The sequence below is a fragment of the Aedes albopictus genome, chromosome 3, assembly GCF_035046485.1.
Source record: "Aedes albopictus strain Foshan chromosome 3, AalbF5, whole genome shotgun sequence".
Lineage (NCBI taxonomy): Eukaryota > Metazoa > Arthropoda > Insecta > Diptera > Culicidae > Aedes > Aedes albopictus.
In genome coordinates this window covers 239,467,204-239,480,158 of record NC_085138.1, presented here as the reverse complement: position 1 = coordinate 239,480,158, position 12,955 = coordinate 239,467,204, and the positions used below count along the sequence as shown (strand labels likewise).

At 41.5% G+C, this 12,955-nt stretch overlaps 2 protein-coding genes and 1 long non-coding RNA gene across 7 annotated transcripts in view; 1 reads left to right on the top strand and 2 right to left on the bottom strand.

Annotated features, from left to right (window-relative positions):
* The window catches only part of LOC109420110 (receptor-type guanylate cyclase Gyc76C), a 166,326-nt gene that overhangs the window by 29,268 nt on the left and 124,103 nt on the right, over nt 1-12,955 (bottom strand). The gene's annotated exons all lie outside the window — the stretch shown is intronic.
* On the bottom strand, nt 2,798-11,414 carry LOC134291673 (uncharacterized). The gene is made up of 3 exons (XM_062859740.1): nt 8,713-11,414; nt 8,572-8,641; nt 2,798-8,513 (listed from the first exon to the last, which is right to left on the bottom strand). The coding sequence occupies exon 1, from the start codon at nt 11,412-11,414 to the stop codon at nt 8,805-8,807; it is 2,610 nt and encodes an 869-aa protein (XP_062715724.1). The 3' UTR covers nt 2,798-8,513; nt 8,572-8,641; nt 8,713-8,804.
* Nucleotides 11,247-11,658, top strand: LOC134291676 (uncharacterized). Its single transcript, XR_009999224.1, has 3 exons — nt 11,247-11,357; nt 11,429-11,498; nt 11,557-11,658. It is a non-coding gene; the product is annotated as an uncharacterized LOC134291676 (long non-coding RNA).

Here is a 12,955-nt window from a genome sequence, read left to right as displayed (position 1 = left end):
CTATCTTTTCACACGATATGTGTCGATTGAACGACATAAGTGTCCCCAAAAAAACCCCGGCAGAAACTGTGCCGGATATTTCGCAGGTGCCATATCAGTTGATACATACATCTTTCCTCTTTCCTGGCTCATTCTCTCGAAATCATGTAGATTGATATGTCGCATGACATGCTTTGAGTTAAAAACTAGGAGTGTTGCCAATGATAACCTGTCACGGTGATTCGGATGTGTTAAATTGTAGTTATACCTGTTGTGTTTATTGTTTTCAAAAGTAATCTGCCATCAAGTTGGTACAAACACAAAAACAGGGAGTTACTGTTCAATATAAAAAAATGGAATGATAGGGTTTTCTGTTGTTTAACAGCAGGGTTTATTTGTAACTGTTGCTGGCCAAACGTAGAACGGACAAAGTTCGTGATTTAGATTAAGATAATCAATCATACCATCTACAAGAGCGCCGAAAACGAGAGCTGGGAACAGTGTTCTTCGTGATGAGCGATATCTCCAGGACCAACCAATTGGCGAATAGAAACAACCTACGCCTACGACTCATCGAATTCGCCGCCTCCAAAAACATGGCCGGCCACTCGTAGCAGCTTTTTCTAGGACAGCCTCTCTTATCGACTCTCATTGATGGGCTGTCGTGCCTACGTTCTGGACGCTATTGAGGACTCCTTCCATCTTTCAATCACCTCACGTTCATCCGTCATGAGGCTGCCATCTTTATGCCTGAAAATATCGATTCACGGCACAAAACCGTTACGGCTGCGTTGAAATACATCCGTATTTCTTGGGAACGGCTACGATTTCCTCGCACTCCGCTTCTTCCAGGCGAAGTTCAATCTTCCCGAAAAGACGGATCAGCTGTTTCCATTTCTGTTTGTATCGTTCTATCGTCTCAGGTTCTATCGGGTTCCATGCTGTAGCATTCAGTTGCGTTGTTCTCTTCCAAAAGCGCTCTGCTATTCTCGTCGAACCATTCGTTCCATCGACTCGGCGTGGATCTACGTTGTTGATGGCTACTATTACTATACTCCAATCCAGTGCATCCCAAACGGTGCGCCGCGAACCTTTCCCAGGTGCACCGCAGGATTTTGGCTTTTGTGACAAAACAAAAAAAAACAAACTCTTTATTTGTACTGCTAGTGTCGCTCACATTTTTTTTATTCTTCCCTGACTCTTCGATTGTTCCAAAGGAACTCTGGTATCCTTTTTGAACATATCAATTGAAACCACATTCTAAAATTTCAAGTTTTTGAAATTGTTTGAATTGTTTGAAAGTTTGAATTTGTTTTTGATTTCAAGAACATTATTAACGTTTTGCCTTTCTCGTACACTAAGTGTACTGGAAAGGCTATATGTTCACTCCAAAAATGACTTTTCGATAGAAGGCCCGGAAGGTCGAGTCACATATACCAATCAACTCAGCTCGACGAATTGAGTTGATGTCTGTGTGTATGTATGTGTGTGTGTATGTATGTGTGTGTGTATGTGTGTGTACAAAAAAAACTCACATCACTTTTTGGCAGTAAACCTGAACCGATTTTAATGACCGACGGTTCATTCGACGGGGAATCTGGTCCCATTGTTTCCTATTGAAAATGGTTTGGATCGGTCCAACCGTTCCGGAGTTATGGCCATTTAGGTGTTCCGGATCGGTACCCCAGGAAGGGGCCAGATATGAAAACGCTACAAACCCATCCATGCGACACATCAAACTACGGCATTTTCGATAACTTGTTGAACGGTAAGCAGAAAAATGGTCTCAGACCATATCTGAACCGGTAGTGTCCCAGAACCGGTTCCGAGTGTTCCGCCGGAAGTGGCCAAATATAAAAGTGCACTAAACCCATGCATGCGGCATATCAAACCGCAGCTTTTTCGATACCCTGATGAACAGTAAGAAGGAATACATTCTCAGACCATATTGGAACCGGTAGTATTCCGGAACCGGTTCCAGATGTCCCGCTGGAGGTGGCCAAGTATAAAAGTTAACCAAACCCATGCATGCGACATATCAAATAGTGGCTTTTTTGACATCCTGATGAAAGGTAAGCAGGAAAATATTCTCAGATCATATTTGAACCGGTAGTGATCCGGAACCGGTTCCGGGTGTCCCGCCGGAAGTGACCAAATATGAAATTGAACTAAAACCATTGTACTAATTTGGAGTTCTCTTCAGAGTAAAGTGTACACCCGTTAGCTGTTGGGCTCGGAAACAGAATGATTTATTCAATTTGCTTTTCGTGGCAACCGACCAACGCTCGGTGGCGTATGGTTTATTCTGTTGTGCTTAGTTGCACGATTAAGCAGGCCACACAAAGTGCATAGCCTGTTTGATTGTTATGATATAAACATCCACGTGGACGTTTATTTAACTTTGCCGATTCATCACACTACACCTTCCTCCTTTTGGAAAAGAGTGGCGTGAGGATTCAGACACTCGTATTAATTTGGAAAAAAATGGATTTGGAATTTTCATGACCTTGAGCGTTGTTCGGTTGCTTGCTTAGATTATTGGTTACAATGAATTTCGTCGTATGACTATAATTGAATTGACAAAATATGATTAATTTATAGTTTGACAATGTTCTGTTATTTTATATTTGATGTACTGGAATTATTTAAACAATTATAATATAAGTTGGCTGCCTTCCCATTTTTTTTATTTTTTTTTTATTATTTTTTTTTTTTACATCTTTATTAATCTATTTTTATGAACTTCTATTTTTTTTGTTTTTGCAAGATCTTCTATGACGCAGTTGCTATTTTTAGTTTCTATAACTTTATATGGTCCTGTATAAAACGAGTCTAATTTTTTCCTGTTTTCCTTGGTTATGTAGACTAAATCTCCTAATGAGACGTCGATTGGGTTTAGATTGATATTTAGGTCAGCAGTTCTTTGAATTTTCTCTTTGATCATATGTTCCCTTGCTATAGTTTGACTTTTTTGTAATTTAAATTTCAATTCATTCATGTATTGCTCAATATTATAAACTGGTTCTATAGTTCTGTTGTTCATCAGATCTTGCGGTAAATTTGGTTTCCTTCCATAGACTAATTCGAACGGTGTAAGATTAGAATCTGTATGCGGGGTTGTATTGTATACAAAAGTGTAGAAACCAACCCAATCATCCCAGTCGTCATGGTGTTCATTTGAGAATGATCGCAGATACTCGTTTAGGCATCTGTGATTTCTCTCCAATGCACCGATCGTCTCTGGATGATAGGCGGCTGAAAAGGTTTGTTTGAAATTTAAAATTTTGCTGATCTGCTGAAGAACTTCGTTGCAATATTCGGTTCCTCTATCAGATCTTAGCTCCAAGAAGTTACCATATTTAAGGATAAAATCTTCTACTAATGCACGAGCAATAGTATTAGATTCTTTATTCTGTATAGGGATTATTATAACGAATTTCGATAAGTCACATTGTAAAGTGATACAGTAACGATTATTCCTGCTTGTTTTGGGTAACGGTCCGACCGTATCGATAGAGATCACATCGAATGGTTTCTGAGGTGTAGATGTGATAATAGATGCTTCTTTTGTTCTTTTACTGACTTTGTTCTTTCTGCAAAATTCACAGGCCTTTATGAATTTTGCGATAGAACCTTTCATTCCTCTCCATTGGAATAGATCTCGTAGTTTTAGGTACAATCTATGCTGTCCTATGTGGCCTCCAGTTGAGCTATTATGAAAATCATGCAATATTTTTTCGACTTCCATTTTTGACTCTATTTGTCTTGGAGGTTTGAAGAGTAAAATTTCAAAACTATTTATAATTTTTGTAGCAATTGATTTAAATTGTTCTACTGTGATTTGCGAGAATAATGGATCGCTCAATGATAAGGCGATTTGTTTTATCTTTAAATTTGTCATAACTTCATTCAATTTTGAAAGAGCAGACTCGAGTGTCTGACTTTCATTTTTGTAATTGAATTGTATTGCTGCATGCGTCTTTTTATAATTCTCGCTTTTTATTTGGAATTCCATTATATTGTTACTGAGATTTGTTGTTAATTTAAAAGAATTTCGAGCTTCCTTTAAAATGACAGCTTCGCTAACTAGAAGTTGATCAGGCTTCGTGTATGTGGAAACGTCATCCTTGGCTTTAGCTGATTTCTTTTTAGTCATGGATCTGGTGTTAACCATGAGTATTGTTCTATTTTTTAGGTCGTCAGATGACATTAATCTAGATAATGCATCGGCGCCTACGTTATTTGTTCCTTTAATATGTTCTATTTCAAAGTCATAGTCTTCGAGATCCAGACGCATTTGTGTTAGTTTTTTGGTTGGCTCTTTCATACCAAAAAGGAACACCAGTGGTCTGTGATCTGTTCGTACTATAAACTTCCGTCCATACAAATATGGCTTGAAATAATCGATAGCCCAATGGATAGCGATCATTTCCTGCATAATCGTAGGTTTTTTGGAATCTGCCGAGTTAAAAGCTTTACTTGCGTAAGCTATTGGTAGGTCTTGTCCATCAATTACTTGTGATAGTATTGCACCACAGCCTACGTTTGAGGCGTCTGTGGTTAGATAGAATTTCTTCGAAAAGTCAGGGTAACTTAATATAGGTGGTAAGAGTAGGTGATTACGGAGTTGTTCGAAAGCTGATTGACAGTTATCTGTCCATTCAAAAGTTGATTTTTTTTTAAGTAAGTCATTTAACGGTTTGGCTAATCTAGCAAAATCCGGTACGAACTTACGGTAATAGTTACAAAACGCGACGAAGCGGCGAGTTTCATCCGCGTTTGTTGGTATTGGGTAGTTTTTGATTACTTCGAATTTTGTGTCATCAGGAAGAATTACCTGATCTGTAATTTTGTGTCCTAAATATGTTACTTCTGTTTTGAAGAATTGACATTTTTCGGGGTTTAATTTTAGATTGTAATGCCTCAATCTTTTAAAGACATTTATCAAATTTTTGATGTGATGCTCTGCTGAACATCCTATTACGACAATATCGTCTATGTACACGAACGCGCACTCAGGTGTTAAACCTGCCATAGCAATTGTCATCATCCGTTGAAAACTATTTGGACTCACATTAAGTCCAAATGGTAAACGGGTGAAGGCATAGTGCCCTGAAGGTGTAGAGAACGCTGTATACTTGCGGGACTCTGGGCTCAAAGGAATTTGATGGAAACCTGCCATCAAATCCAATGTACTAAAATATTTGGCCCTGCCTAATTGGTCTAGAATCGTGTCTATTCTGGGTAATGGAAATCTGTCAGCTAGAATCTTTTTGTTTAACTGTCTGAAATCCACTACAAGTCTGATGTGTTTGACTTTTTCGGCACCAATAATATTGGTGAGTTATACGCCGACACAGAGTTTTCGATTATATTGTTTTCCAAAAGTTTTTTAACTTGTGATTCAATTTCATCGTTCTGTGCGTGTATGCTTCTGTAGTTAGGAGTATACATAGGCACGTTATCGGTTAGGTTGATGCTTTGTTCGTAGAAATTGTTAGTTGTGAGGTTGTCTGTATCTAGTGCAAATATGTCATTAAATTCCTCCAGTACCTTTTCAAATTTGGTCCTGACAAATGAAGGAATTTCAGATATTTTAATTTTATTTTTAATCTTATCAATACGTTTATTTGTGTCGTTTTCCCCTTTTTGGATGCTGGCTATTATAAACTGATTGAGGGGTTTAATTACTGGTTTAAAATTATGGATTAACACAGGTTTACTCGTTGTGTTAATAAATTTAACGTATGTAGCATTAGGTGATACTAAAGTGTTCCCACAGAAAACTCCATTTTGGATTTCCTGTGAACACACTACAGAATCCTCGGCTACCTGTACATTCGGAATTCTGCGAATTACTTCGCATCTTTCCGGAACTATTATACCTTCATTGAAATTGTCTTCAATCATTACATTTACTTCTGCATTGTTAAAATTAAAACTTAAAATCCAATATTCGTAGTTTATTGTGCATTTATACAAGGATAGAAAGTCTCTTCCCAATATTCCATCGGTGAATATTGGGAATTCGTCTCCTACTAAATGGAATTCGTGATGCAATGTGAGGGTATTTGAAAATGTCAATGCCGTAACTGTTGTTGCCAGTGTTTCAATTTTTTCACCGGAAATTCCGGAGATACTGCATTTTCTATTTACATCGATTTGGTGACTTCCCAGAATTTTGTTAGCTTTGAACACCGATACGTCAGCTCCTGAATCTATCATAAAGGTACACACCGAATTTGTCATTTCGACATGTGCCTTTATGAAATTCGATGCTGACGCGTTGATGGTTAAAAGTTGTGTAGTTGGCCTAAAAAATGTTGCTGCGGCTGTTGCGGTTGCTGTACCTGTGGTTGGTACTGTGGTTGCATTTGCTGTTGGTTAGGACATATGCGTCCTGAGTTTGTCAAGTTTTGTTGTTGAGGTGGAACCATGTGTCCAACATCTGCGTAAAATATGCGTGGTTGCATATTTCCGCGGTGGAAGCCTCTGTGAGATGCTCTTCCACGCTGAGATGGAGATCCATAGGGTCGTCTTCCACGACCACTATGGAATCCTCCTCTGCCTCCACGATAATCGTTGTGGCGTTGTCCGTAGTGATTCATATTGAAATTATTTCTGCCGCGATTGTTATGTCCGCGGCGTGAAGCGAACATTATCGTGTTAGTATTAGGTGTTGCTGTTGTAGCCTCGTTGCTCAGTGTTTTCTCTATTGCTGCGGACAATGTTGCAAATTGTCCGGCTTTTAGAATGAGCCTCGTATCGGGGTTACGAACGCCGGTACTAAGAGCCTTCACTCCTTGCTTTATTGCCATTTTGTTCGCCACATCAACCGGAATTTGCTCCGTGATGTAAGCCTTTTCTAAAAGGAAGGTCAAATTTTCGACCTCCGTGGTGAATTTGTTGACATCACCAGATTGTTTCAAAGCTCCTAATTTCGAAACATATACGTCTGAAGACGTTGCCAGACCGCATCTATTTTTTAAGTGGTTTAATATTTCATCGAGATCTGCCGGGTTCTCGCCTACGGCCGATCTCGCTTTTCCAATTAGTCTGGTCATCACGAATTTTTTAACGGTAACATCTGCGGCTGTTTTTTGAGCTGCTGTTGCCGTTACAAATTCCGCTTTGACCGTGTCTACGAATAAGCCAACTGAGTCAATAAATGGACTCAGGCCTTCTTGGCTTCCATCATAAACTTGGACCACTGCGGTTCCAAGTTTAAGGTCCACCTTCGGAGTTGTCATCTTGTTATTGCGGTATAATTTTTCGACAATAATGATAAGTTTTACAATTGTTTTAAAACGTATGAGATGTTTGGCCTTATCAAGTCGCACGTCGATAAAAATTTTAATTTCACTAAAAATATCTCTGGATTTTCTTAAGAGGATTTTTTGATTAGAACATTCGAATTCGTCTAAGAGGTATAAATTTGCTTCATAAAGATTACGAGCCTTTACTAACTTGTCTACTAGTGTTTTCCTCAAAAATTTCCTGTTTGGTGCCTTCCTCAGATTTCTCAAAGTAAGTGCAAGTTGTTCTATATTTTTGACAACATTTTTTTCCATTTAACTCTCTTCTTTTTAAAATCGGATGAGGTCACTGTTAGGCTTCCGGATAATTAATTCTCGTACAGGATTTATGAGATTTGGTAATTTACTTTCAAACAAGATCTTTCAGTAAGTCACACATTTTTGAATATTACAATGTCAAACACCACTTGAATACACCATTTTAACTAAATTGTTTCGGTACTTATTTATTTTTAACTATTAAATTAAATCATCACTCACGCTAGTATATCATCTGCAAGTCTCAGCAGCAACGACGAAGCTACGTTGGGGTCGCTCCATGTTGCGCCCTTGTTGGGTTCGGCTCCATGTTGCCGGATGACCCGTTTGTTATGTTGTTTCTTCGTCTGCACTGCCACTAGTAGTGTTCGATTTTCCACATGAGTATGTCCACTATGTCATCTCGAAGTTCCACAATCGAACTCCTGGTGTTCGTTTGCATTCCGTTGGAGATCGCTGCTGCTGCTGATTTGTGTGTAACACAATGTGAACACTAAACTGTTTATCTTGTGTTCCGTCATTGTATAGTTACTTAGTCATTTGCACTTAATGTTTCCAATAAAAATGTTATTATTTATTTCAACTACTCCACACAGTACAGTAAAGTTCGACACTTCCTTATAACTGTTAGATTGGATGGGCAGCGGCTCGTCGAGCGGCTCTTTCTGCCAGCCGTTCCGTGTGTGATTTGTGCAACTTTAGTAGTAGTTTTATTAGCACGTACGCACCCGCGATAACGAACTGTATCACTTTCACACTTTTGCTGCGGAGAAGGCAAAACCTGTCTTAGGTCGCCATGTACTAATTTGGAGTTCTCTTCAGAGTAAACTTTCTTAAGGAATCGACTGTTGATCTTATGTTTTGAGGTTATGGCTTTCAGTCTTGGAAGATAACTCAAAAACGGATTGTTAAGTCTTCATCCGACGTTTCGGTCACTATATTGTGCCTTTCTCAAGGATTCTGTGGACGATGATTTCTCTTATGTTGTGTTTATGATTTTTATGTGTATGTTACTTACTAACTATGCTCCGTTCTCTCGTAACATAGGCCCACAGCATAGGCCAAATTTGTCCCAGACGAACGTATCGCTGCAACAAGAATCATGAGTATCAGGCGAACATGCTGTGTAGGCGAACTGTTTATCGTCCGGTTTACTTACTCTGCCGCCTGCGGCGGTGGTTCGGTAGAGGGGAATTCCGAAAACGATCCGGGTCGCAGAACTACGATGCAGTTGCCTGTTTGGCGCCACTTTTACTCTGATTGTATTGATTCTTGTTGTAACGATTCGTCTGTCTGTAGGACAGCCTCGCTTCGTGTATTGTTTCTCAGTGTGTGCAGTACGCCGGCATACGTATTGCTGAGGTTGTCTGTATCTGTGCGCTTGTTGACCGTGTTGTGTGTGTTTACAATATGGCATGTTTCGAGTATGTGTAGGTTCTGTTGCTTAAAACTAGAATCCACTATTCGTGTACGATCGAATGCGAAGACATGATGGTTGGCTGCCGAGTGGTCTAGTAGCGCCGTCCGTTCTCGCAGCTGTGCAACCTCCACGTCCTCCGTCGTCTTGCCCTGGTCCCACAAGCTTTGTAGCCGGTTGGAACAGGAGCGGTGACTAGAGATCCTCGTTTGCAGCTTGTTCGTCGTCATGCCTACGTAACACGCAGGACAGTCTGCGCATGGGATATTATAAATCACGTTCGATCTACTGTTTTTATCCTCGACGTCTTTCACCGGAGGCAGCATGTTACCGACGGTTTTCGCATTTTTTGAGCTAATGGTCACATTTGGGTAGTCTTTCTTCAGGATTTTCTGAATGTTTCCTGATAACTGCCCAACCTGTACCATGGAACGGTAGATCGTTTCCTCGCTGTCTGTGACGTCTTCGTTGGTAGGGTTAACTTGTCGTTCTCTCGATCGATCGATGAGGCGGTTGATCATCGTGGTGGGGTAATCGTTCAGTTTGAGTTGGGTGGTGATGATGTCACGTGTTGTGGCTGTATCGACGTTGGTTGAGAAGGTTTGGACACGGCGGATGAAATTGTTTGCCACGTTTACCTTCTGTTTGATGCTGTGCGCCGAGTGGTAATTCAGAAACCGTCCTGAGGCGATTGGCTTCATGTACCACTCGGTTTTGATCGTTTGGTCGGGTTGTCGAACCAGTAGCAGGTCGAGAAAGGGAATTTTCCCGTTTTCTTCAACCTCCACTGTGAACTGGATTTTCTCGTTGTATTCATTGAAGATTTTCCTCACCTCCTCGATCTTGTCCTTGGGGACTGCCAGCATCAGGTCGTCCACATACTTCTTCAACACGGGGAACGGGAAATCGATTCTCGCAACGACGTTGTCTAGTAATGCCTCCATCACTAGATCCGCGATGGTGGGTGATAGCGGATTACCCATCGCTGTGCCGAAAACTTGTCGATAGAACTGTCCCTTGAACCGGAAGTAGCTACAATCGATGCAGAACTCGGTCATCTCCAGGAACAAGTCTAAGTTTATGTCGGTGTGTTGCTTGATATTTTCCCAGTTGTGGATGACGTCACGTATCACCAGGTTCTTGGGGATACACGTGAACAACGACACGACGTCCAAGGAAATAAGGACGTAGTCCGGTGGCAGTTGCACGCTGTTAATGTACTCGCAGAACGTGTACGAGTCCGTCGCATTGTACTTGCCGGTGATGGATTTTTGGATGATTTTGCCTACGAACTGTGACAGTGTGTACGACGGTGACGTCATGCACGGTACCACCGGTCTCAGTGGTAGTCCCTCCTTGTGTGCTTTTGGTGCACCGTATATTCGGGGAGCTGTCGCTTTGTAGGTTTTCATCCTCCTTTCGGTGGCACGATCGATGAGCTTCAAATCCGCCAGGCGCTTGGCGAAATTGTTGTTACGTTTCTGGTACCCTGCCGTTGGATCTCGGTTGAGCTTCAAGTACGTTTCGTCATCGTCGATCATGCGTTGCATTTTGCTCTCGTATTCGTCCCGTTTCATCACCACTGTTCTGTTCCCCTTGTCCGCCTCCGCAATGACCAGTTCGGGGTGTTGCTTTAGAAACGCTCTCGTTGATCTGATGGTGGTGCGGTAGAAATTGGTCACCGCATCGTGTCTCCCTTTTCCCCTCTCTGCGTGGAGAAAATTCTGGATTTGGTTTGCAACCGCGCACCTGTTGCGTTCCTGGATCGCTTCCTCGTTGTTTGTTTGAATGATGTTCTCTACGTCCGCTATCAGGTGGTAGATAGGGAGCTCATTCATATCCGTGTATGGTAACGCGAATTTCGATCCCATACTGAGAAGCAGCTCGACGTCTTTTGGAACAGTGACGTCAGTGCTATTGAACAACGATTTTGTGTTGTGGCTCGGCGTCCGGTTCGCGGTGGCCTCTAGCGACCGATCGATGATCGCTTGGTACTTCCTGTCTGTCCTACTCGAGTTGTTTCTTACGTGCCGGTCGTAAAACGAATCTTGGTTCTCGAAGAAGGACTCTAGTTTTAAGCAACAGAAGGATTCTAGTTTTAAGCAACAGAACCTACACATACTCGAAACATGCCATATTGTAAACACACACAACACGGTCAACAAGCGCACAGATACAGACAACCTCAGCAATACGTATGCCGGCGTACTGCACACACTGAGAAACAATACACGAAGCGAGGCTGTCCTACAGACAGACGAATCGTTACAACAAGAATCAATACAATCAGAGTAAAAGTGGCGCCAAACAGGCAACTGCATCGTAGTTCTGCGACCCGGATCGTTTTCGGAATTCCCCTCTACCGAACCACCGCCGCAGGCGGCAGAGTAAGTAAACCGGACGATAAACAGTTCGCCTACACAGCATGTTCGCCTGATACTCATGATTCTTGTTGCAGCGATACGTTCGTCTGGGACAAATTTGGCCTATGCTGTGGGCCTATGTTACGAGAGAACGGAGCATAGTTAGTAAGTAACATACACATAAAAATCATAAACACAACATAAGAGAAATCATTGTCCACAGAATCCTTGAGAAAGGCACAATATAGTGACCGAAACGTCGGATGAAGACTTAACAATCCGTTTTTGAGTTTTCTTCCAAGACTGAAAGCCATAACCTCAAAACTTCAGAGTAAAGTGTACACCCGTTAGCTGTTGGGCTCGGAAACAGAATGATTTATTCAATTTGCTTTTCGTGGCAACCGACCAACGCTCGGTGGCGTATGGTTTATTCTGTTGTGCTTAGTTGCACGATTAAGCAGGCCACACAAAGTGCATAGCCTGTTTGATTGTTATGATATAAACATCCGCGTGGACGTTTATTTAACTTTGCCGATTCATCACACTACACCATGCATGCGACATATCAAACCGCGGCTTTTTCGATAACCTGATGAACAGTATGCAGGAAAGCATTCTCATAACATATCGGAACCAGTAGTGTTCCGGAACCGGTTCCAGATGTCCCGCCAGAGGTGGCCAAGTTTAAAACTTAACCAAACCCTTACATGCGACATATCAAATAGTGGCTTTTTCGATATCCTGATGAACAGTCAGCAGGAAAATATTCTCAGACCATATGTATCTGAACCGGTAGTGATCCGGAACCGGTTCCGGGTGTCCCGCCGGAAATGGTCAAACAAAAAAGTGAACCAAACCCATGCGACAAATCAAATCGCGGATTTTTAGGTATCTTGATTGGCAAAAAAAAATGTTTCCGGCCATATTTGGAACAACCGGTAGTATTCCTCACCGTTTAAGGGTGCCCCATCGGCAGTGATCAAATGTAAAGGAGAACCAACCCCATAAATAGCTGTTTTGGTAACCTGATGAACGGTTAACAAAAGAAACAATCATAGACCACACTTTGGAAAACCAATATTGTGCCGAAACCGGTTTCAGATGCTCCGCCGGAAGTGGTCAAATGTAGAACGGAACCAAACGCATACACACCGCGCATTAAATATTGGCTTTTTTGATGACGCTCAGAACGGTCAGCAAGAAAAGTCTCAGGCCACTTTAAGACTACCGCTAGTGTACCGGAACCACTTTCGAGTGTCTTGCCGGAACTGGCGAAATGCACAAACAAGTGTTTGACAGTACATCAAATAGCAGCTTTTTTGAATACACGATGATCGATTCGTAAGAACATAGCCTCAGACCATATTTTAGACAACCGGTAGTGTCCCGAAACCAGTTCTGGGTGTCCCACTGGAAGTGGTCAAATGTAAAAGTGATCTATACCCACCCATGCATGAGATAAATCAAATCGTGTTTTTTTAGGTAACCTGATGAACGTTAGCAATGAAATAGAACAAAATCTTACAAATTAAACCCACATACAAACAGACGTCGCACTATACTCACTACCTATCGCTCTTGTTTTCAACGGTCAATAAGATATAGCCCAAATGTCCAGAAAA

Excerpts from the sequence above, each read along its gene's own strand:
- LOC134291673 (XM_062859740.1), bottom strand. The coding sequence starts at position 11,414 with ATGAGTATCAGGCGAACATGCTGTGTAGGCGAACTGTTTATCGTCCGG.